The sequence below is a fragment of the Coturnix japonica genome, chromosome 8, assembly GCF_054131305.1.
Source record: "Coturnix japonica strain WE chromosome 8, WE-NBRP24, whole genome shotgun sequence".
NCBI classification, from domain to species: Eukaryota; Metazoa; Chordata; class Aves; order Galliformes; family Phasianidae; genus Coturnix; species Coturnix japonica.
The window spans coordinates 24,079,363-24,105,748 of record NC_140670.1 but is presented as its reverse complement, the minus strand read 5'-3'; the positions used below and the strand labels follow the sequence as shown (position 1 = coordinate 24,105,748).

General features: G+C 39.1%; 1 protein-coding gene across 3 annotated transcripts in view; it reads left to right on the top strand.

The window, feature by feature from the left end:
- Positions 1 to 26,386, top strand: part of LOC107316050 (VPS10 domain-containing receptor SorCS1) — a 402,901-nt gene that overhangs the window by 213,576 nt on the left and 162,939 nt on the right. For all 3 annotated transcript variants that reach the window (XM_085555282.1, XM_015867126.3, XM_015867125.3), the window contains one exon: positions 11,229 to 11,296. In XM_085555282.1, coding sequence (XP_085411408.1) covers positions 11,229 to 11,296 — 68 coding nt within the window. The remainder of the gene's footprint in view (positions 1 to 11,228; positions 11,297 to 26,386) is intronic.

The window sequence follows — 26,386 nt, the reverse complement described above, 5'->3', positions numbered from 1 at the left end:
TCTGCCTTTTCTTTTCTCCCCCTCTATTAACTTCCTTTTTTGACGGATAAGGACTCCCAGGTCAGAATGTCCTGTAAATACCAAGTCTTCAAGTCTTGATTGTTTACCTTTCATTTATCCTTTTTTTCTTTTATCCTCCTTCTCTTATCCTTGTTGTTCTTCCTTGCCTTGTTCAGGATGCTCTTCCGATCCTTCATTCCTTAATGGGAAACCTTTACTTTCTACAGTCCTTAACTCTCCCTGATATCTACCCCAGTACGGTTAAAAAAATAAATAAATTGCAAGAGCAATGTGAGACTAGCATCTAAAAATAAAATGGGGTTTGTTTCTTTAATGTGAGAAAAATACAGTTTTGGTTACAGTGCTGCTGAAAGTGTCTCAGGCCTTCCCTGCAGGTATTTTGTATTGATGTGTTGCCGTTATAACCAGTATGTTCAGCTCTAAGATGGAATTACTGCCTTCTGTTAGGTTCTCTGTGAAAGATACGGAAAAAGGAGCCAAAAGTGCTTTGAATGCTGTGGAGGTAAATAGTGGATACCTTTCTCATGTATGTGTGGCATGGCTTAATACAAGCTACTGTCTTCACACTTCAGTCAATGGTGAGTCTGCAGCTGGTGGTCACAGCTGGTTAGGTCTTGCACAGCTGATTTGCTCTTTAGACCTGGAGGATCTACAACAGGCTTTCTGTCCCACATAGTTTTATCTTCTAGCTAGTCCTGCTTTACACTTCTGCTTTGTGTGTGTGGCATTGCTGTAAGATCAGCAGAAAGAAAATGAGCTGACAATTTTATGTGAAAGAGATTCCATTAATCAGGTAGATGTGTCTCCCTGTCAGAATACAAAAAAGAGCAGCCCATAATTGAAGTTTTAATAATGGTCTTGTTTGCTGTAGAGAACTCGGGGTTGAGGGGTCTAACTTAGAATATATCTCACTTTAATAATTTGTTTCTGACTAAGTCTTCCGCTTTTTGCTGAAATACGACAGTTGTTTTTTTTTCTGACTCTATAGAGCCCTGGTGAGAATAGGCTTTTAACAGGAATTCATATCCCAAGTCTGAATTGTGTGCTTTATACCTGTTATCATCCCTAAGTGCTTGTTAAGGGATTACTTACATCTTGCCATCCTAAGTTCCCTTCCATAAACAAATGAAACCTTGGTGTCTGAAGTTTGAGGAGTACACTGGGATATAGTTTAACAGCTCTTTAGGAAAAATAAGAGATAAGGTGGAAAAGTGAAGAATTCAGGACCTATTAGCCGTTACAGTTACCCACCTTGAATTATTGATAACATGTGACATTACAACCTAACAAATTACTGTCTGTAAACAGCTCAGAAAATATGACCTTTGCATAACAGTTGGTCTCAGGATGCCTTCCAGCTTATTACAAACAGCTGCTGTTGGCATATTTTGTTGCAGCTGAAGTGGGTGAAAGAATGCAAGGAACTGAAAAACTTTTCATAATCAGACAAATGACATATTCAAAAATATACTGGGGATTGGCTGAAAGGTCACTTTAAGACTGGGTTCAATCTTTTGGAGTTTTGAGGGTCGCCTGATTTTCTTTGATGTACTAAACAAAAACAGCTAGTTGAAGTTTATTGTCCTTATGTTCCTCCCTACTGCATTCTCTGGCAAACGATGATTCTGTTCATAGATAGTAGAAAAGCATTCATTGTTATAATTTTCCCACTTGACTGTGACCAGTAGGTGAAAGCTTGAGTGACTGGTGTATTTTGGTTTTCAATGGAAAACCAAGGGCAGTAAATTAGGCTGATGAAATCTTGGCAAGAAGTATTCAATCCCTGCCTTCCATTAGAAACTTTTAAGCTCTACATGCTCGATATGCGTATATACAAGTGAGCCAACGTACATAATGGAATAGTTGTTAAGAGTGATAAATGAGTGATTGCAAGGCACTTTGGGGACCTAAAGATGAAATGCACTTATGGGCATAAGTTTCACCACCCCTATTGCCCCAGGATGAAAGTTCTACTTCTTCCTTCCCTAGGGTAAGAGGAAGCAGTTAGTTATTCAAGGATATCGTCCTTATCTCTATGTAGCTGCCTCATGGCCATGCAACATCATTCAATAATACTGTCAAATAGTATCTTTTGCTCGTGGCAGAGTGCTAAACAGTGATTTATTACTTGAATACACATTGCTTGAAAGTGATTTGTTTAAACAACAGTAAAGCATTAAATTATTCATTACATGCTAACGTTTCACTTTTATATGATGCAGTGAACTCCAAAATAAGCATTCATTAAATCTATTTTTTTTTTCTTCTTTCCCTTCAACTGTCAGTCTCCTTCCAGGACAATTTCTTCCCCAATGAAAGACCTCTGCTTTCAGCGTTTCTCTGCAATATCACCTTTTCTGAAATTTTTGGGTGAATTATGTCCAAGTGGGTCAGTGGTTTTGGGAAATACTGTATGTGTTTGGAGTTATGAGGATTTCTGAATCCTTCAGAAACCTCTATGTCTTAACCAGGAAGACACCATCTTACATAAAGCTGGGAAAGAAGGATCCCAGTGGTGGTATGTTTTCATAAAGCCTTTCCTCACACATTTCTGTTTCTGTGAGTGCTTTGTGTTGACTTGTAACTGCAGATGTCTATGCTTGAGCCCTAGTTTGCATGTAAGATCAAGTGTTTAAGAAACTCTTGAGGAGAAAGTTTTCATTTGTAGATGCAGGCTTTCCAGATTTGCTTTAGAAATGTGATTCTCAGCATTTAAAATCTTAGCCCCTTGGCAAAGCCCAGAGCTTACTGGATGGCTCTGAATGTTTCAATAGTGGGCCAGAAGAGGTGTCCACTCTTGTATGTCATCCTTGGCAGCAACTGCACTTATAAGCAAGAGCTGCTGATTGACAGCAAATACAATAGGGTGTAAGAGGAGACGGTTCCTTCCAAGAAGTTTAGGGCTTCACCCTGCTCTGGTTTTAATTCTGAAATGGTCCCCCTAAGACTTATGTAGGTATTCAGTGAAATGAATAAACAGAAGACTGCATTTTCCTCTTGAAACATGAACAGAACTCTCATGCTAATGGCTTTTAAGCATCAATGCAATTACAGCATGTAATTGATTCTCTTCATATTAACTTTTGTCTTCTGGAATGAAACCTCATCTCTTTTTTAACTATCTGCCTTTGTATTGAAACATTTCAAAATGACAAGCAATTTCTTTATTTTTTTTTTGTCCTCCTCCTTCTCTTCTCTGCCTCCCCCTGCAACTGGAAGAAAATCTATTATTGCATTTACTTTGGATCCTGAATAATTCCTTTTTATTATTTTTTTTTTTTGTCTCTTTAGTTTATTAATCACATGAAAGGACACTTAGAAATATTTCTGTGAAACTGAATCTAATTGAATGAAAGTGAAGTTTGTCAAAACAGATTTAATGTTGGAGAGGGGGTGGGAAAAATTTAAAACACGGAATGAAATCTCTATCCCAAATTATTCAGCTTGTTAGTGGTGAAGATGTTTTCTGGAACATGGTAGGCATACCTACTTTGGTCACTTCCAGAGCAAGGAGAAGTAGTTACTCAGTGTCTTGAACTCTGTGCTTTTATTTACTACAGAAACATGATTTCTCTTACTGTAATTTACTAGTAGTACATCAATTATTTTTAGACTGTAACAAATATCTGTTTCTTCTAGATGACAAGCATGAGGACTTGTGCACTAAGGTCCTATCTTTTCCCCAAACTCCCGTCTCCCTTTCATCTGAGACAAGATTTCGGTATCCAGAGCATACAGCAAGGAGTTTCCCAACTTATTTACAAGTAGAATTCTGAACTTGCTTTCCTACATCTTGTGCGCTAAATAAAAGAAAATCAATTCAGGATGTTTATGACTTCATATATGTCTTTCATATCTCCTTCACTGTTTTCTCCTCAGATTCAGTTTGAGGCATTTTTCATGTTTTTTTTTTTTTTTTTAAAGTCTTTCCACATCTTTGATCATCCATACTGCTTTACCTGATCCTTTTATTATTAGATACACTGGCTGCATTACTTTTTGAATTAGGAAGAGTGTAATTTGTTCATTGCAGAGGGTTAACAGGGGGACACATTATCCTCAGCAAGGCCAATTTTAATTCTTTCTCTATAACCTATGCTATCACCTCCTGTCACAGGTGAAATTGTGGGCAGCGTCTTTTTATGTCCCTTGAAGTATGCAGAAAAAAGGGATTTTTACTTTGCAGATTCTTTATAATAAAGATGGTGGTGAAGCCAGGAGTCAGCAGTCCAGGTGTGGAAATGCATGCTTTTCCTTCTCTGTCCTTACGCTTTCCCTGCCTTTCTTTGCCTGTTCATCTGCAACTCATGTGGAAAGCAAATCAGTGTTCACATTTTCAGAGTTCTTGGCACTGGCCTAGTTGTTAGAGACCTTGATACTTGCTGACTGGTATAAAATTGCTAAATAACAATAATATGAAGGACAAGATTTGTACCAGTAATTTGCCCCAGATAATGAGTTCTCTAGAGTTTCTTTTTTTATTCATGAGCAGCCTGTAAAATTCTTAGTCATGAATTATTTAGACTTGCTTGTGAATTTCTTTGAAAACGTTTCCTTACATACATGCTGCACCAAGGAGCTCATTGAGAATATTACTGTGTTTTGGTGGCTTCTTCCCTTTTTAAAACTGGAATTAAAAAAAAAAGTTATATGTTGTAGTGAGAAGGTAGAGAGGAGGAGGGGAAAAGATGGGAGCAGTACAATTATTTCTAGTTTGGACTAAGTGTTGCTTCCTCTCATACAGTGCAGCCTAAACAGAGAAACGTGGGCTATTAATGCGTGGTGCATAAGAAAGCTTCAAGTGCTGTAGCTTCCTGCTCAATTATAGCAGACCAGCAAGCTTATGGAAACTTAATTTTGTGCTTCTTTGTTATTGACTTATGTTCCTGCTAAGTAGGTGATGGAAAGGTTCTCTAGAGTTTAATAAGGGATTCATGGATCACTGCACATTGAGGTGTACTTAAACTGTCTTGGTGGTGTCTGTTTATTTCTCTTCCCAAACTGTTGTGACTTCGAAATCAGAAATTGCTCCAACTGGATTCAATCAGCCTGGCATGGTTTTAGGTCAATGTAGAGGTGGTACTGTAAGAATCAGACCAAGAAGCTATAGTGTGAATGCTGTTAAAAATTTGATTGTGTTCTTCTTGTTTGAAAAATCTCCATCAGCATGGAGCTGTAAAAGTTGCTTGTTTTCATTTAGTACCCTGTTGTGCTGTATAAAATGGAAAGCATTTGGAGAGAGAACCTGGGGATGGTGGTGAAAATATAGCTGAAAAAATGTATCCAGGATGAGAGAGGCTCTGTTGGCATGAATTAGATTGAGTTGCAAAGTCAGATTATTTTGCACTGAGGGTCTTTAATAATGATGATTAGACTTTAAACACCATGATTGTTTTAGTCTGTGTCCATGTTTAGCCTAGCTTGAATAAGTGCAGCCACTTCTTTTTACCATCGTGTTCACATGCTGTTCCCAGGAGTAAATTAGCAGTTGTGAATAGTACAAAGCATTATGCACCTTGTGTGCTATTAGCTTGCTCAAGTACTGCATTCTGTGCATCTGGGGCAGGAGCCAGCTCACTGTGGGCTGGCTTACTTTCTGGACACACAACAGAAGCAATGGCTGAATTATGTGGCCACAGACAACAGCTGTCAACTCCTTTCTGTTGTGTTATGAGCATGATCACCAGTGCGTGCCTTTTAGTACCATCCTGGCCAGCTAGTTCAGCAGGGAGAAGAGTCTACTTAAATGTAATCCTTGTGTTATGACTGGAACTAGTACTGCAGTTAAGGATGAGCTTTGGCCAGTATCCTGTGATAGCCTTACTAGGTTTATTTGTACAGCAGCGGAAAACAAGGTCTAAATGCAGATTTAACCTTGTACTAAATGTGGGTCAGTAGTACAAGGAAGGATGGGATGAGGTTGTGTGGACCAGTTGAACTGACCTAGATCTGGGAAACATTTAGCCATGCTTATTATGCAGTTTCTCTTGGAGTTGCAAATATCTGTCATAAGTATCTTCACAGAGGGACATTTTAAATCCAACCACTGATTTCCATCTTAAACCTGCAGATGGGCCTTCATGTCCTGAGTCTAAAAAGCAATCACAGTTCAGAAATTATCAACAAAGTTGATTTTCTTTGAAAATGCTGTTTTGAATTAATGTGGGTTCTACTTATGTTCCTAGGGTATCTTGTACTTGCTAGAATAGGTGTGGGGAAATGGTTTCCTTTGGGAAAGGGTGATCCAGGTTCAAGTATCTCTTCTGTTAGTCAGTCATTTCTTAGGTGAGTGTGCTAAAACACCATGCCTCCTGTCCTGCTATCTCCTGCAGCTTTTTCACTTTCTAGAAAGAATTAAAACAAGCAAACATACTTAAGGCTATACCATAGTTAGAATGGTCACTGGGGACGCAGTAAATCCACAGTCAAATCTTTTCTTCTCTTGGCTGTTATGGCAGAAAATCCTGCTTCAAAAGCTGTTGTTAATGAAGAACGGAACAGTCTTGCATTTCTCTGCAGCTGGAAGAGGCATCCATATTCAAAGCAAAGCTGGCATAAGACTGGATTTTCAGGTTCCTTCTATTGTGTCTCTAGTTTTCTTGTTAGGTTGTATTGATTGGTAAATGATAAGGAAGGGGGAGAAAAGCATTCTCAGTGGGGAAAAAGAAATAAATAAAATATAAATGAAAAGCAACAGAGGAGGAAAATACTGTCTTGCTTATTATTTTCATTTTATTACTTTTTTCACAGCCATATTCTGACATTTAGAACAACATAATATGCATGTCTCTGTTCATTAGGTTCCTCAGTACTACACAGTGACAGCCTCAGAGAAAGGAAAAAAAGGAAAATAAAAAGGAACAATCTTAAACATGAACTAACCTTTGGAGGCTAAATAACAAAGAAATGAAAGCAGCAAAAACAGAGAAGGAGAAATATATTTTCTCAAAGAGTAAATGTAACTGAAATCACAGCCTTGAATTAGGTTATTCAAATAACATTGTGAAGGGGAAAAGAGAATATTGAACCCAAGGCAGAAATAACTAATTTTCTGCCCAAATACATGTTTGTTTTGCATGTAGATGTTTGAGATCTATTACTGATGTTTGAATCAGAGCAAATAACACCAGGAGTCCGCTGAATTTTGGGAGGGGGGGGGGGAGGAGGTGGGGTGTAAAGATGAGCAGGAGCTGATTCAAATCCATGAAAATGGGAAAGATTCCTGTAGGAAAGCCTTTCTGTATTATGGAAGCGGGATATTTATGTGATGTGGAGATATCTAAGCTATTGCATAACAAACTGGTGTGTGTGTGTGTGTGGATAGATAGATAGATAGTATATATGCTGCAACATAGTGTCAAATACAAATATTAGCTTAGAAATATTAAATATTGAAGGCTGTGTCCTAATTTTACTAAGAGATCAAGATACAGCAATATTACTTTAGATTCTAATGATCTGGGCTTCGATGAACATGCTTTGATGGGTCAAGGAGTACTTCTGATTGTAGGAGAATTGTTAAAGCTATAAGAAAAGCATGATGAAATACAGTTCTTCACACAGTGTAGGAGAGCATATGGTACTCTGAGATGAGTGAAACAAAAAAGAACAAGGAAGATGTTTCAGCTCTTGGAAGGTGGAAAATTTTGTTTTTTCTTCTTCTCATTTAATTGCTATTATATTCTTATGGGGATGTGGATTACACTTCATTTTTCATCTGAGGAAATTAAAATTCTCAATTAAGTTTTCTTTTGTGAAAATTTGGACATTTGTGACCTTCCCTCAAAGTCCGGGTAAAAAAAGTCAAAATGAGTAACTTCTGACAAATAAATCTGTTTAACACTATTGTAGTTGCACATTGCTGGTTTACTAACCCATAAAAGTAGGCTTGATTCTACTCCCTGGGATTACAGGTGAGGAAAGTGTGATTCTTAAAACTCTGCTGTGATTTTCCCAAGATCACATCAACTAGTGGCAACGAATGGAGGACAATCCCACTAGATTTCTTATTTTCTCTTCCCAGTTTCTGTGCCTTCTATCTTCAAGTCTGCCTCTAAGACTACCAGATGTCAAAATATTCAGTGGGGAATATTCTTTAGTCTTTTAAGTCTGAATTTCCTCTGGCAAGCAAAGGATGAGGGTGCCAAGAAAAGACAAGGCTTGGAAAAAGATATAAGCAACTTTCTTTAACTGTCCAGCTGCTTCGTAGATCAAGGGAAGCTGGAAGCTGAAGGTAGATGCAATTCCCACATCATATGGAAGGTCTCTGCACACACTGGCACTGAAACTTCACTGACTTCACTGATATCTTTCATCAGAAGAGCTGTTATTTAGAAAGGTCTTGTATGCTTTCATGCTCTCACCCCTTTTCCTTTACCCTTTTCCATCTTGATTTTTGTTTATTAGTTAAGTAGGGAGTTTAGAGACTCATCTGGAGGAGGGAGGGATGGCAGTGATGTGGTCTGAATCTGGGAGTGCAGCTGCCTGGTTGTCACCAATTAGCATTCCTGGGAGGGAGGAGATTGAAATTTTAGCGCTTATAAAGCCCTAATTGGCTTTGTGAAACGTATGTGCCTGCTGCTGCTCTGCCATCTGCAGTTGGCACTGTGCACATTGGCCTTCTCTTCAAAGAGGTACCCTGCAGGCTGGCACCTCCTGTCTGGATGGCACTGATGTTGATGTGTTTTGTGGGATGGAGGGGTTATCTAGGTCAAGGCGCTCAGAGCTAATAGGGATGATGGAGTAGAGGGAGTCGTGGTGTTTTGTATGAACTGCCACTGTCATGAACAGCTCTCCTCAGGATCTCTGGTGAGAGCAGGAGTCACCATGAGGCTTTCTGAAGGCAACGTCTATTTGGGTCAGTTCTTAGTTTGTTGTGGGGCTTTTGTTATGGGAGTCATGGCATGCTTGGTGTTGGTGGGCAGCATGCCTGTAGGGGCCTTAGGGTTTGCAGGCAGCTTGCTGCTGTGTGTGGCAGGGCTAGTAGGGAGCTATGGGAGGGATGCAATGCTTGGAGATGAAGCTAGAGTCACATAAGGGCTCAGAGCTGAGTTGGGTGTGCAGGGAGCCTGGGGCTGTGGTCTCCTCTCAGGTATCTGCAGGGCCAGCCCTCATGCACCTCAGGGTGAGTGGCAACACAGGCTGGCGCTCCTGGGGGCTGTGGGGTGGCATGGCAAAGCATCACAGCTAGGGACTGTCTCACATCAGGTACCTCCATGAGTCACTCCTCCATGGCCTCCATTTCTGTGGTACTGTTTATGGTGTCACTAAAATGTCTTCTGCCTGCTGGGGTTTGTATTTTAATAGCCTGAGTTCCCAGGCAGTTGTTTGTGTATAACAGGATGAGGATCTCATTTTAGATGTAAAGTAGGCGTGATGGAAGAAATGAAGGTAGGACATTAAAATGGGAGTGAGCAGGTAAAAAAGGAAGCTGTTTTTCTTCTGGAGATTGCTTTGATAAACTGTTTTTTTTTTGCAAGTACTTCTCCTGTCTCCCTTCTCATCTGCTCATGATTTGTGTTTGTGCAGATTACACAGAATTGTAGGGGTTGGAAGGGACCTCTGAAGGTCATCTAGTTCCATCACTTGAATGCAAGTTCCCTGCAGTAGGTTACATGGGAAAGCATCCAGACAGGTTTTGAATATCTCCGAAGGAGGAGACTCCACAAGCCCCTGGACAGCCCATCCCAGTGCTCTGTCACCCTCAAAGTAAAGAAGTTGTTTCCTGCTTTATCTGTCTTTGAGAGATTTAACTGCTGTAGAAAAGAAGAAACATGCTTGTCAGTTGTACATAATCTGTTCTCCTTACCTTTCCTTTGCAGTACCTATTTGTTTGCTTACATTCTCTGTATCATTCTTTCATGCTGAACGTATTAGGTAAGAGCCAGTTCCTCCCTGGTTCAAGGCTATCAGTGTGTAAGAGACAGGTTAGCATTTACCATGACGTGTTCAATTCCTTTCCTCTGCTATGCTGGTGCTAGCTTTCACAGAGCTTATAGGGACTGAATTTCCTCCAGTCCTTTGTTTCTCTGCCAAATTTGTTGAAATTGGCAGATGAAAGTGAAAGTTGTCAAGGGAGTAGGGGGATGTGAATCTGTAAGCCTTGTTTCTTAGGAACCCAGGCTGAAAATAATAACGTAGAGGTATATAGATCACGGTTTTTGTCAGATAAGAAACACTGTGCCTCTTCAATTTACTGCAGTTTTAATGGGAAAGGGAGGAGAAGATATACAGTGACCTGGCAGGGAGAAATGCAAAATAAATTAGTAGCAATAGTAATGGTCTGGTAGTTTGTCCCAAATATAGGTCTTGTTAAAAGAGCCCATCATCTTGAAAGTCAGTAATTATTTTTTTAGAACATTAACAAAAGTGCAGGCTGAAATGTTTTGCTGGAAATTCTTTTTGCTAAAATTGCCTTCCTCCCCCTGGCAAGATAATTTTATTCTAGAAGTGTCTGTTTTGGCAAGAGGAAAAAAACTGTTTATGAAAAGAGCTAATAAAACTCCTAAACCTGGAAGCATTTCCATTCTGTCTGTTTCTGAAACTTCTCACTAAAGTCATAGAAACATTGCTTATTAGAGACACTTGAAAGTCTCTAGTTTGGCCTCATCCTCAAAGCACAGTTATCACCAGCTGTGGATAATGGCAGACATGATTTTGTCCTCCAAGGATGGAGGCTCTGCAGATACTCTAGGTATCCTATACCAGTGATGAACTTTGTTTGTGGAGATTCTTTCCTGGTACCTAGTCTAAGCCTCTCTAGCTTCAGTGGATGATCATTTACCTATTTAATTACCTACCACAACAAAAAGTAGCTTGAAGACAGACCAGTAGGTTACATCCATGTACCACAGCTGTGAAAAGGGTGAACAATTTCAGTGCTTACCAAACGGAATAGAAAGGAATGTACCGCAGGAAGCAGAAATCACCTTGTATTCTGTAGCAGTTTCTCAAGCATATAAGCCACTGCATTCTGCCTGTTGGGGTTAAGGGAAGACCTTGTTGCAGAGCATTTGCGCAGGAAATGCTCAGCATACTTAATTTCTTTGCATATACTTCCTGTGTCAGTTTAGGCAAATACTTATGACAATTAATTCAGTTATGTTAAGCACCCATTAAAGGAATCTTAAGTCCTCCCTGGGGTCATTTGCACTTCTGTAAGATTATAATTGTTTGAGACTAACCATGATTTCTTCTTTTGCCTCCAGGTGATTCTAATTCTGACAAAGCTGTACGACTACAACCTGGGAAGCATCACAGAAAGCTCTCTTTGGAGGTATGGAGATAAATTGAGTTAATAATTACTATCTTACTTTTAAATAGGAGCAGCCTGATACAATTCTTTTATTTAATTTAATTGGATTTTTTAAATGTGCTGGAAGGTTTGTAGCTAACCTATCTCTCATTCTTTTATTTTGTACTTGAAGAAGAAGAGGCTGGAGGCTGAAGTTTTGATTGTCTTGTTTCAAATAGATAACATATTTCACAAACCTGCCTTTTCTGTATTATTCAGAAGAAAATCGACCAATTGGTTTATTTTTAGAGTAAGTCAAGCTTATGTCCTTGTTTATTATGAAGAATCTTATGACTGCCTAATGCACAAATGATACTTCTGAAACATCAGTACTGCAAAGACTGGGAAACTGTCTGTGATTAAAGTGAGCTCAAATGGATATCCCAGGTCTGTTTGTTCAGAACTCATAATATTAGTAGCAGATGATGGATTTCCATTTGTGTGATGCTGTCTGTTGTAGTGATTTGTAATTTTGTTGTAGTGCCTTGATACTTGAATGACTTTAAGAGCATATTATGCACTCTGAACCAAAGGCAAGGTTTTTCCTGTGGCCTGTTTCTTTATGGTGTTATTTGGATCCAATGAGGGCATGTGGTATTTGGTGTTTTTTTTTAAACTATCTGAAAAATAGATTTAAGAGGTGTTTACTTAATGGTTCTTGTGGTAGCATCAAGAGCCATGATAGAGATTTTTCTTGTGGTTTGATCCTCAAAGTATCGTTGGGCAGTCTGGGGGCTTTTATGAAGGCCACTGATGGAGGTGAACAGACTACTGTTTCTCTCCCAACTAATGAAATACCAAAACCCGTAGGATTTTCTTTCTAGCAATAGAAACATACAGATTGATGGGCATTTTGTGGGGCTGATTAAATTATTTCCTCTTTTGCTGTGGAGATAATTAGGTCTTCCTATTTCATATAAATTGCCGGTAGGGCTTGAGATCAGAAAGGATCGTATTGTCTCTACTGCCCTTTGCCTTGTCTGATATGCATGCTGAGGCATCACAATCATTTCAGAAAGTAATATTCACAAATGTAATAACTGTTACCTATTCCCTCTAACTACCCTCAGACATTTCTCCCTGAAAATTCTCTATTTGCTTTATCAGTCATTGAGGAAGGGATGGTGTTTCACTCTGTGGAGACACATCCTTCTCCATTGCTTACGGTGCTAAAGAATTACTTTGCTCTTGTGATGCAATGAAATATTGTGCTGAGGTGCTGGTTTAGGACTGAAAGCAGAACAGCCACATCAGAGTTGGGAAAGCAATGCTTGATGTGATGTGTGAGCTTGGGCACCAAATCGTGCCAATGAGCTTATGCTGTTACCTGTTTCAGAACTGATTTCTTTGAAGTTTAAATGTTACTATGTTTGAAAGAGAAGTGGCAATGCAGATGGCATGGAAGGATGTACCAGAATCTGGGAGTTTGGCTGTGTGGCAAACCTACAAGCTAGTGCATGTAGAGCACTCTACTAGATTTCAGACTTCCTTAATGTCAGAAAATGACATAAGAAAAGCTATATTTCCTCTAACTTAGCATCCTCTTGCCAGAAGGCAATCCGAGAGAGAGAGAATATACAAACAGAATTTTCACACCTGGCAGTTCCTCATATTCTCCCAGCCTTCATTCATAGTGTTGAAGTTCCAGGTCCTTCCTCACCCTTTGGTTTAAGATCTATCTGAATATTTGATTATTATTAGTGTATTTTTATTTAGCATGTGAGTTTTGTTTCATTTCTTATGAATATAGTTTCAAGAAATAGTTTCAAGAAATAGTATTTGCCACTGTGAAATTTTACTGGTATGAACTTCCTTAGTAACTTCTGCAGTGGTGTTAAAATTTTTTAGCACCTGTGACATCTTGGAGCAAAAATACTGTGTATTTGAGGAACTGCTTAGCTTGTTTTGAACTCATCAGCTCTAGTTTTATTTGGTGTCTGTCACTTGCCAGGGCTTGTTTACAGCTGCATGGCCAATCATCCACAGTCCCTGGAGAAAGGCTTTTCTCTAGGAGATGTCAGAGGAGAACCAGGGTGGCTAAAACCCACCCGTGTATCTCTGCAGTGCTCCGTTATTGTTCTTGATTGGCTCTTCTTTGGCTCTTGTGGCTGTTCTGACTGTCGCCAGCATGCTTCATTCTCTTAACTGAGTCCTACCGCCTTATGTCAGCTGTAGGTGGTTACACAATGCTCCGTCATGAGTCTGGCTCTGCAGTTAGATCCCTGCTCAGCATGCAGATATGTATTTGGATCATTAGTAAATAATCTTTTCAAGATTCCCTGACAGCTTCTCTGTTCTTAGTGTGATGGAAAGAAATGACTGAATGGGCATGTCATATTATTTAACTCACCTGACAGAGAGGTTATTAGCTGTTGCACCTCCTGGCTGCTTAAGTGATGTGTTAATTTACATCTTGCTTGCTTCAAAAGGGTAGAAAAATTGAATTGAGTGAAAGGCAGAAACATATCTTACACTTAATTTATTTCTTCCCTCTAGCTTTGATGCTAAGGAATAGAGGAAATCATGATCTCATGTCTGGTTTGATTTCTGCTGTCAAGAGTTCTGTTTCTGAGGAAAAAAATCAGATATTCTACATGTTCTCACCACTGAAGAGGAATCTCTGCCTTGAGTACATGACAAAGAAATACCACTCTTGCCTCCTGTGGAGAGTGTGTTCTCCAAAGTCTGATGAATAATGAGGGGCTGTTCAGAAGCATGTCAAAGACACAAGTCATTTGTGCTACAGCTGATTATAAGTGCATCTGTCACTGTTGGGTAATTTAAGCGGTTTTGTGACTGATGAGATTGTAACCATCTATAACATAACCATGCCATCGCCTACAAGATATGAATCTGTGTTCTTTGTAAACATACTACTACCTGCTAGAATGGGATTTCTGTATAATTTTTCAGCCAGTTTAACTACAGCTGGCTGCAGTGCTAATAGAAGAAAATTGTCCTTCTGAAACGACCCATGAATTAAGAGACCACTAGTGACATACATGAAGGGATGAAATATAGCAGAGGAAAAGAACAGAATCTATACTTTCTTGAGTACTGAAGCTCAGAAACTTGCCAGGTTTTGGATGGCAAGTGAGCTGTTATTTCAGTATATGGTAAATGAAGCTTTGTATATGGCTGTGCCTGACTTTAATTATGTTGTTATCTTGACATACTTTTTCCAGCATTTTAGATGAAAGACTTTTATTTACATTTGCTATTCTTTATATTTTCTTTATATAGAAGAGGAGGAAAACAGAGATGAGAAAAGATTATCCGTCACTGAGCAATTAACCAAGTGTACTGGGTTTATTTCTCTTCCTGTCATAGGTATCTCAGATTGCAGAAAGGATTAAGCAGTGAGAATTAGATGTTTTCTACCACTAGAGTAAGATAAGCCTACATTTCCAATAAATAAAAATGCCACAAAAAGTGACTGTGGTGTCCGTGAGCTGCAGACAGTGGAGAAGACTAATTTATTTATATTATTATTATTTTTGTATAAAAATGATGTTCTGGAGAAGTGTGTAGGGCCCTTTCTGTTAGGAACTTTAGTGGCTGACACACAATATGTTGCTATTTGTCTCCTTCATGTTTTAGCTTGGTATTTCTTCAGAAAGTAGCAGCAATTTAAACTTTACAGCCAGTAGGTAGGAAGATGTAGGGTTTGCTTAGCTTGCAAGCAGTTATGCTCTAAACATGCAACTGTTGCTCTGATTGTTCTGGCTGCAATTGATAAATAGGACTTGTACGCTCTGACACTGTTCTTGAGTTCAGAGCTTCCAGTTCAGTAGTGCTTAACACTTCCAGCTTGTACTCCACTGTTCCTGGTTTCTGCAATATGGAAGCTTTTAAATGTATGCCATAAAGGAATTTCAAGGATTCTAGAAAAGATACATGCTTCATATAGATCTAGCTTTAACTTCCCATATAGACAGCAAGGGATACATAAAGCACATCATCCTGCAACTTTATCCATTCAAGGACTTCAAAAAGATGAGCTTGGTATGTAAACTAGCAAAGAACCAGATGCCTTTGACCATTGCCACTTGTAGGTATAGGAATAACCTTTATTTCTTTCATGGCTCCACTTGATGAAATAAAGAATTCACTGAGTTGAATGCAGAGACACTATCTTTTGCTCAGAAACTGTAAGCAACATGTTTGTAGAGAATTAAGGCTGAATCCTAATTGTGTTCCTGTTCTCTACTGCTATCAGCTATTGCTGAAGACAAGGTGATGGCTGAAAGCAGACATAAACTTTAAGAACCATCAGTGTTAGCTCTGTATGATGAATAATCTTATAGTCATCATCATACCGAAAAGTGTTTTGGTGAAAACACTTACTAATGGAGGTAGTTTTGCATTAGTATGTAATTTTTCTTTTCTCTGGATTAGAGAGTTCTTACAGCAGGATACTTGAAAGGTTAGCAGTACTTTCTCCCTTTGAAGGTCATCTCCAGGAGAGGTCTGTTACTCTGTTGTCCTCCTGCACTTTATATGATTCATTCCTTACTTCTGTTTTGCAAATGGGCTCTTCTCCATGCACATTTATTTCCTACCTGCTGAGCAACATTAATAAGGTTGTAACCTGCGATTTAGTGACACAGAGTGCTCTGAAATGGCAGATTAAGATCTTTTAGATGGAGTAGAGGAGAACCAAATCTGTATGTGCAGAACTAACAAAATGGAGAAAGATTTGTCATTAAGTGCATTTTAACAAGCAGTACTATGGGAAAGAGGAATATGAGAAGGACTATTTGAAATGCTTTTATCCATAAATATGGTGTTTTAGTTGCTCAGTGTTGGTAAATGCTACTACCTTGTCTTCCATTAGCACTTAGTGAAATTTTAACTGTGGAACAGTGACACTTCTTTGTCCTTTTTTGTTGTTTGTTTTCATTTTTGCTCCTGCAAACATGTGAACTGCTGGCTTTTCTGTGTGTATATATGTTGGAAGGCATTTGTAAGGAAGGGGAAATTATGTCTACACTCTCAGTTATCCACATAGGAAGCAGTATCTTTTTGCGGTTTGGTCACAGCAGGAGATTTGGCTATTCTGGATGCAAGCTTAGAACATGGATTTTGTACTCTGTGGAGCTGCATGTAGCCTTGTGGGATGGGATACTATTCAGCCAGCAGGACCCTGGGGACTTGGCTGTTTCCACAGCTATCATTTTTTATCACAACTGTTTATTTTACCCTGGTGACTTGCAGTAATAAAGCCTTCTAGCACAGTCAACTCTTGTAGTTAGCAGGCAAAACAACCCAGGAAAGTTTGGCAACTATCAAAACAGGTTCCAATAAAGCTGGAGAAAGGAAAAAGCATTTAAAAAAAAAAAACAAACCACAAAAAACACACCACACGTAAGAAACAACTCACAGCAAATGCTTTAATTGGTCCTAACTCAGTATCATCCTATTGAATTAATCCATATTTTTACCTTCATGGAAGTACGAGGGCCAGGATATCTGCAAGCACCTTGTGGCTTAAATACTGTATTTATTTTATCAATGGCAAGGAAGTTGTGCCTTGACACAACATGAAGAATTGTGCCATGGTATTTTGAAGGATTGTATTCAGTGGAGGATTTAGAGATGTGCTCCTCATTGCCTGGTCTGTGTGTATAAAACATTTCGTACTAATGACAATGCAAATTTATTAAGCATATTAGAAATGTGTTCTCTGTTGCAGCCAGTCATGAAATGTAGGAGTGCTGTCAAGTAAATCAGAGGGAATACCGATCCATTCTCTGCATGAAAAAACATGTAAATCAAGATCATGAATATTAATTCTGACATATATTATCAATATACTGTAAATAACAGATGCACAAAGTTCATGCTGTTTTATAGACACGATGTTCAAATGCAGTTTGTCATTCCTCAGCAGATTAGAAGATTAAGTTGCACACCTGTTTCACAGGCTGTGCCTGTTTCTGAAAATGATACAGTTTAAAAAAAAAATTAAATATATTTAAATTGATCTATGAGGTGCATCCATTTGTTGTGGCTGTGCAACAAATGCAAACAAGCTAGACTGGAGCTGATAAGACAGAAGGAGGAAGCAGTGCTGTAGTTACTGGTTTAGAAGCAGGAAGCAAAACACCCCTCGTGTTCTGATTGATTTATTTATTTTTACTTCCCACTGCAGACACACTTCTTTTTGAGAAGCTGTGTAAAGCTGTAGTCCCCTTTTCAGAGGGGCATACACTTCACTTATTGGAAAAATAATATATTTGGGTTTGAGCTTACTACAGTCTTGTTTAATGCCTTCAATACTAGCTTGAGCTCTGGGGTCTTCAGATCCAGGTACCAAATACTTCCAAATATGTGCCCTGGGAGTTAAACAAACACTGAAAGCTTGTTATTACTACAGGAGCCAGATGACTCCCTAGGTCTCTCTTGGAGGATGTAGTAGAACAGCTGGACAAAATGTACTGTAAAAAGTCATATTTAAATGACAGCTAGTTCTGACTATGTTGCATGAACTGACGGTCTTTACATGAAACCGGGATGACTTGCTTGGAAGTGGCCTTTTCTTCTAATTTCTCTAACCTACTACATATTTACATCCACATCTGTTTGGGTTCCTGTTAACTCCATTCTGTTTTTCCATAAAGCCTGAGGTCATAGAACCAAGTGATTGTTCATGATCACATCTGGTTGTGGTTTTTTTGGTGTTGAGAGGAAGGCCATCTTCCTGATAGTTCACATGGTGAAAAGAATATTGGAAGTCTTCAACTGACAGACAGATTTGCCTGACTTGGCTAGGAGGCAAACCAGGAGGGAATTGGAAGGGAGTCAGAATGGGGTGTATTCCTCCAGGAGCCTATTTTTTACTACCAGAGGCAAGGGTCAGCTCCCGTGCTTAGTGAGACAAACCTCTGAAGTGTTTGCATCCAGTCCTGTACGGAGCTTTGAGAGACTCTTGGAGATCTGTGCAGATCAACATCTTTACATTGGGTTCTTCTCTACGAGAATCTAATCTCTCAAAAGGGTAGAAAGAAGTGAGATTCAATACCATTCCTGATAAATAGTCTGTTTCCTTTCCAGGCAAGGGACATCAGCACAAGTGGATTTATGACTACAGTCTGTGGAGCATTGCAGGAGAGAGCTACTAAACGAGAGAAATAGTAAAGGCAGCAGCAAAGCAAAAATCTTTGTGAATCACACTTATTTCTTGTTTCATTTCTTCATGAAGATCTTTGTTTTCCTAATAGTTTTTATATCTTCAGCTGCTCTGATCTTGTCATTTCTGGGATATGAAGGAGGCAGAATCAAAGTGCTTTTCCTTCTCTCTCCATGGTAGCAGCACCTTTATTTTTTTACAGGGCAGGTAACAATGTGAAGCATTTGCAGAGTTCTTCCTTCAAGGGAATTTTCCTTGCTGCAGTATTCAGAGGTGTTCTGCTATCTTTCCTAGCCTGCCTCCAGCACTGCCCAACAAATGACAGCTATTATCAGTGTTAAACTCTTGATATGAATCCTACTATCTTTGGGATAATTTTTTTCTTGCCCTACTACAGAAGTCAGCTTATGCCCTGAAGCATGAATTTTGATGACTTGCCACATTAACATGAATAACTGTTTTAAAATATGTATTATAGGCTATTAAATTATCAGCCCTTTCCGGTAAGCACAACTGTGGTTTGTAAGACTGACCTCTTTTTGCTGTGAGCAGTGTGTGCTGACTACAGGCATTGTGGAAATATCATTTCTCTGCTTCCCTGCCAACGCTGAAGTGACGATGTGCTCTCTTGTTATGAGGCAGCATAAAATTTAGAGGCTAGTCACGATGGAGGTGGTAAGAAAGAAACTTAAAGACCTCAGTAAATTTCCCTCCTAAGTGTTCCCTTTTCAAAGGTAAATGGTCTTATTCTTTGTAATCTCTCATTGTATGTTAACAGCTTTCACAATGCTGACTCTTTTGTAAGAAAAGCTCATTACAGTCCCAGTGCTTTATCTCCGTTAAAGGAGCCAAAGGAGAAAGAAGCCAATACATTTTTTTCTTCTATTTTTCTTTAGACTACACCACCTACTCAGCACATATGTACTGTAAATTCAAGATGTGGATGTTACTCAAAACAAGTGTGATATCACAAGTGTCTTAATAGTTTTTGATTTATTTCCCTAAGCGCTTTATTAAAATGATGCACAACGGCAATTTGAAAGCCAAGAGCAGTGTTAAGAGAAAATTGGATGAGTTATTTTTGATCTCCTGACTTTTCTTCCTCATTACATTAATTTGATTGAGGCAGGAGGGTCCTGGATTTGGAACAGGGATTTTACTTCTTAGTGTTTCTATGTGAGATAATCAAGCCAGTTTGTGATCTGAGTGAGTAGAAGTATGAATGAACTTACTGTGATACAAGAGAGTTGCATGGTTCAGAGAACAGGATACTGCCTGGGTTTGTGGTAATTGGAAGATAAATATTTGGCATAATCAAGAATCAGCAAATTCAAAAGTCATCTGTGAGGGTTTTTCTCCTTGCAAGGCATTTCTAATAGCATTTTGCAGTGTACAGTGGTATAGAATATTTGTACCATTAGTTTGGTAATAAATCCTACTAGTGTGATTTCCAAGTTTTGAGACGAGCAGTGTAGTGAATTGCTGTGACTTGAGATTGTCACAGTGATCGAATGGATTGTTTAGTGAGTTGGGCTGACTTGAAGAAATGTATTTTAGTCCAACAAAGCATAATAGTAGGATAAGGGCTGAAGGCTTTACTTAACCATACTGTATACGGTACAGTGAAGAGCTGTGATCAGGGAATGTGTAGGCAGGGAACCGAGCATCATGTCCTGTTGTGAAGAGGCTAAAATAGACTGTTTTGATTGATGAATATATAAACTATATATAAACTAAGGAGATGGAAGTTGAATTTATAATTAAGTTAAAACCAGATAATAATGTTTATTTTATGATTCTGATTTAGATTGATAGACTTTGTGACAATATACAATTTTCAGCTCCTCTCTGCACATATTATGGAATTTCTGGACAGAATTGAAAGAGAAAATGAAGATTCAACAGTTTGTCATACTGTCAAGGATGTTTCTGTGCAGCAGAAATAACCCAAACATGGCTACTAAAGATGCCTTCTGTGGCACAGAAAATCACAGAATCCCAACTGTTGGAGACTGTGATAGTATTTGAGGGAAACAGGGATTCTTGTTTCTTGAAGTCTTATGTAGATGTCTGCTCTTAGAGATAATATACAGAGCTAAACTCACTTCGGTCCTGACCCACGTCCACAATGATATTTTTGTGGTGGAACAGGACTCTGTGTAGATGAATTTTTATCTTGAAAGTGATGTTATTGTAGTGTAGTTACATCTCATACCTAAATTTGCTCATTTCCATTATCCTAAAATAATTGTACGTTATTATTTTACGTTTTCTATTCCAAATGATTGCATGCAGCACAAGGCTAGCATGGTGAAGTGCTGATTTCTATTGAAGAATAGATGCACAGTATTATAACAGATCTGCAGTTGCTAATCTTAAAATCTGTTAATACAATCTAGTCTCAGAATATCCTAGGAGATCATGACATTAAATGTCTCCCAATAAAGTCACACGTATAATAAATACTTGAAACCGCAAGTGAACTGTTTGGTATGTATTTATATGAATAGTACTTTGGTAGGCGAAACAAAGATAAGGAAATATGTGACGAATAATATAATATAAGGTGGGCAAAATGTGAGAAGCGTTGAAGCTGGGATAGGAAACTATTTTTGTAGTGAAGATGGTAAAGTTTAGAAAAGGAGCATAGAAAATCAGCTCCTAGCTAGTCGAAGCTGATCTTACTTCACTGACTTAAGTCAAACACCACACTTCACTGGCATTTGATCTGCTCCGTAAGCGACTTCTGTCTGTAGGAATTAAAGCAGCATCAGCCTTATTGTTAGGCTTTTCTTCCTATCAGTATTATTTTAATAGCTATTACTGCTTAGCTGTATAATGTCTTCAAAACGCAGAGTAAACAGAAAAGGTGGTTGAAAATACAGTAAGTGCAGCTATAAAGACTATTTAATCTTTGTCCCATTAGAAAATAATGGTCATTGTTGTAATAAGTGTAATTTCATTGTCCATCCCCTCTATTAACACCATTAAAAAGCCATTGGGTTTGTCAGTTGGCTTCTCTTACATTCAAATGCTCTTTATTGTTTCAGAAGAAAGCTGCTGACTCAATTCCTTTAGAAAGTAGATGTTGTAAGATTCTTGGAGCAAACAAAGCTTGATGATTAGCAGAATTGCTGTTAAAATTTCTTAAAAAATAAAAAAAATTAAAAAATCACACACACAAAAACTTGTATAGAGATAAAACTGTTATATATATATATATATGTAATCTGTAGTGTGCTGTTAGTCTTCAGATGTTGGTTAGGTCTTCTGGTCCCTTGCTGAGTGTTTCTTCACCAGAGATGATGTACCAGCTGTACTGAGCTTTACCTGCTTCTCAACAAAGAAAGCTAAACTCCACTGAGGCATGGGCATCTCATAACAGTCATGTTGTGTTCCTGATGCTGTACTTCTGGCCTAGTCTTCAGCTTGTTTCAGAGGCAGCAGTAACAAACTAATTGAAAGTGGGCTTTTTGGAGGGGAGTTCAACATGCCCCAACTTGTATAGATTTTGTAACATACTACTTACTGGAAAATGCCATACTATGGGCTAAGGTGGTGGCCTGGTATGTCTTCATCTCTGTAGCATTTTCAGGTTGGCCGTGTTATTTCTACTACCCCAGAAATGTTTCTCTTCAGAGTGGTAGCAATGACCTTGACGAAAGACCCTGCTGCTTGGGACACATGACTCAATACAGCAGGGACTTCTATTTAATTAATGTGCCTGAACTTACAATAAGGACCTTGTTGGCTTGTTAATTGGTTTAAATTTCTAAATGTATGTAATGATGATTGTCCTGCCTTCTTCTGGTTGAATGTGGTGTAGAGAGAATTGAATCTATCTCCTCCTCCCTAGTTTGATAAATTTGACTTCTCATTAGCAATAGCCTTTGGCTCTGGCTCACTGCCAGTTTTTCCTATCTAAAAGATATTTTCTGCTTTATTTTGTCTTTTGTGCAAATATAAATGCAGAAAGTTCTTATAAACCAAATCAGCATTTGCAAAATGATATAGTCTTTTCTGTTTATTTGGGTACTTATGAGTTACACACCTACTATAAAATCAGGAGTTGCATCTGAAAATCTAGCAAGTCAAATGCATGCAGCAGTGAGCCCAGTGCAGTGGGGAAGGCAGTGCTGCTGGCACTTCAGGCGATGACTCTTTTTGCTGCTTGAAATGAGTTCACATCATCTGCTGTTGTCACCTGATTTAGGTGAAATTTGAAGTGTTGTGAGTAGGGGCTGAAGTTAATGACCTGGAGTATTGAACCGACAGGGATCTGTGGAGCGTCAAGCTCACATGCCTTGATAGTATGCAGCAGCTTATTGTCTAATGGGTTGGAGATGCTAAGGCAGAGGTAAACTCTAAGGAAGAATTTGACTCAGGATAAAGGATTTCTTATCTTATTATACTTCAATGTCTGGCAGCTGCTGTACTGTATCAAAGAAATTAAATGGGTGAATGTGGGAAAACTTGATTGATGGAGAGCAAAAGTGGTTATCATTGCTGATATGCTACTGGAATCACTGTACCTCCTCTGGGAGACAAAGAAATTCTCAGGCATCCTATTCTGACCAAGCCCGCATCCTGCTCCCCTACAATAAGGTGCCATGGTCTCTTCATTGCTTCATAGATTGCATAATAGTGGATGCCTGTAGTTGTCTTGATTTATTCATTTATTTATTTAAGTCACCAGCTGCACCCAGTATGTGGTTTCTAAAAGCAGAAGAAAAGCTGTACCACTTAAATACCAATGGAAGGTGAATCATGCCTACTCAGATTTTTGAGCTGACAGCAGTCCTACTAAAAGACACAAGATTACTGTTAATGATGCACTGAACTCAATTTTTTTTTCATAAATTTGGATCAATGTTTAAAGTCTGTTGTAATGTTCTAATGTAAACAAACTGCAGAGACATTCTCAGTAGGAACAGGTCTGGCAGCACCATTTTTACTGGCAGTCCTGTGAAAATACAGTTGTACCACGCAAAGATTGGAACTTTCTGGCCTCTGAATTGGGCAGAATGTGTCAGCACTATCAGCTGATGTAATGCCCAGTGGTACAGTAATGAAGATGCAATGATAGCATTCCTTTCTGCCAGAGCCCCAGAGAAGATGAGTAAGAATGTCTTCATTTGCCATAAAAAAAGACTGTTCTGTTTGTTGAAACTGTGGAGAGAGCTAGTTTGGAAATTAAGAGCAGAGATCTTTCCTCAGCCCCTCAGGCAGAGGTGCATGATTTACTGTTTGTGTTCCAGTGCTGTAATTTGCTGCACTCTCAACTGACTTCTTGGGATTCATAATTTATTGTGTTTAGTTACCAGTACTTTCCCTAAAGCAGTCCCTTTTGCCTTCCTTACCAGTGCTGCTGATCAGTCTGTCAATTGCCACAAGAATGTCCTCTGTTCATCTTCTCTTCCAGCTTCTAAAACTAAACTTTATTCTCAGCTTCTCCTTCATCTCGTGCATCTCTTGTTTGCTCAGCCAAAGATTTAGATTCAGCTATTCCCAAAGGTGTGCTGTCTTAGTCCCTTGATTCATTCTGGAACAATTCCCCTACTGGTACAAATCACTGGGATGAATGTAGGTATGCTGATTAGCTGCTATGACAACTATGTCTAATTAGCTGAACCAGTATCTCCCTTCCTGAATACCCAGAGGAGGCTTCTTATTTGAAAATTTTATTTAGATGAGTTAGGAATTGATCGTTATGCACAAGTCCAGCGTGCAAAAGCTGTTCAGCCTCTGATTTAGATCAGTAGCCTCAACTCATGGGGACAAAAGAGACTTTGTGTTTGAGACGTGACCATATAGTTGCCGAAGAATTTCATTTCTCCTTCTGTACTGTTTCCCTATAGAATAAGATTCCTTTTCCTGCTCACCTTGTCGTAGCCCTCAGAACATGAAGGTCCTTCAGGATAACACTTACAGACAGAGCAGCATCAGGAATTTTACCCTGGTTGTCCATTTCTTGTGAAAGAGCCAATACAATCTCATCTGCTTCCTATATCTGATTTTTATTGTCTATATCTTACTGATAATTGAGCTTTTTCAGGCTGTTCCCTTTCCCTTCCATTTATGGACCAGTAAATCCTTTTTGTTACGCTGGAAAGGTGCAGTTTCATTTTCATTTTAATGAACTGCTGCTAGGAGAGCCCTTCCCTTTTTGAACCCAATCTCTTTGTCATCTTGATTGGTCAAATTGCCAATGAGTCTGTTGCTCTCCATAATCATGAGTGTTGCTGCATTGTTAAACACCTCTTTCTATCATATCCACAAGCAGAGCTTGAAGGGCTAAAAGAGAACATAGCCCCACGTGATTAAGAAATACAGTGGCTCAGGAAGCTTTTTTCAGGTGGAAGGAGGCCCCTAATTGAAGTTTTCTATCATTTGAAAATGACTGTATCTGCGTTTGCCCTGCTCTAAGAGAGAATTTGATTTCAGTATATTGGTGGTTGTGGCAATAGCAGCCCTAGCTGTTGTTTTAATGCTCAGAGAGCTACAGAAACAACAGTACTTCAGCTGACTATTTTGCTATAGACTGTCCTCTCCTTCCACTGCTTATATTGTGCCAGGAAATTCTGTTCTGGAGTCTTGTTCTGAACAGTTTTGTTTTGGCATTTTGTAAGGTGAAAACAAGTGTCTGAAATGTTTCAAGATAACCCTGCAGATGACTGAATTTCACTTTTATATTTGATCTTTTGATATCTTCCCGCCAACCAATGCAGCCTCTACCCCCTTCTCTTTCCAAGCAGAAGTAGAAGCCTGTAAGATAATGATTATTCAGGCAGTGACAGTGCAGATGTCAAAGTTACTGTTTGTGGTCTCTCCAGGACTCTTTAAGAGCTTGGGATTAAATGGGAAATTTAGACCACAATGAAATTACTCAGCTGGTTGGAGAGAGGCTGTTCCTTTTTGGTGATGATTTTTATGCTTCTGAATAGCAGCAGTAAGACTGTGAAATTTGTTACCTAATGACAGGCTGGCTAGGATGTTGGGATGTGTCCCTGGAGAATGTTTAGATTCTGTGCAGAAAGTGTCCCCTGATGTAAAACACCATTAGGGAAACTTATTTTATAATGGAAAAGATCTACTAGGACCCATTACATTTTTTCATGGGTGAGAAAGTAACAGATGGTCTTAATCTTAGTGACTGTCAACAAGGAAAGGCTCCATCAGTAACGTGGAGATGCTACAAGATCTTGTCTCGCCATGTTCCCTAGAGGTTCTGGTTCCAAGAACCAAATGCTTCAGCTTATTTTGTGGGTTTTATTTTGCAATAATACCAGGAGTAACCAGCTGCAAGTTACAAAAGAGGAAGAGGAAAGGGGTTGCTTATTCCCCATTTTTGGCTTCAGTTTGCTTTGTTTCCCACAGAATAATTTTCTGCCTCCCAGCAGGATGAGTCTTTCTGCCTCCTAGCAGGTGTGAATATGCAGGCTTTTAGCATAAAAAGATTATCCAGCATTCACAGAAGTAGGCTTCTCAGTCTGCTGAGCAACTTCAGGGCTCAGATTATGATTCACATCAGTTATGTGCCACTTTTCCTATGACAGAAATTTAATTTTGAAGCTCTTACAAGTAGTGAAACTCCCAAGAACTGGGATCTTGTTTCTTCGAACATGTTTGCAATTACATATCCTGCAGAGTCATGTATGTGGGAACTGTTAGGTCCTGGCTTGCACCAGTGACTGACCATCTGGTGCATCTGGTGAAGGGGCATGGCCAGCCTTGGGAGCCCAGGTGCTTGCAGTCAGTTCACTTGTGTGACCAGAAGGAGTGGACCTAAGGTCCATCTCTCCCTAACCATACTTTAGTACTGGCAGCCAAGAGCGAAACATCTCTACTTAGAGATTGCTTCCATCTGTGAGTTTTTCAGTGAGTCCTTATCTTTGGGGTGGGGTAAACTATTCCTTCTTGATAATATCTGATAATAGACC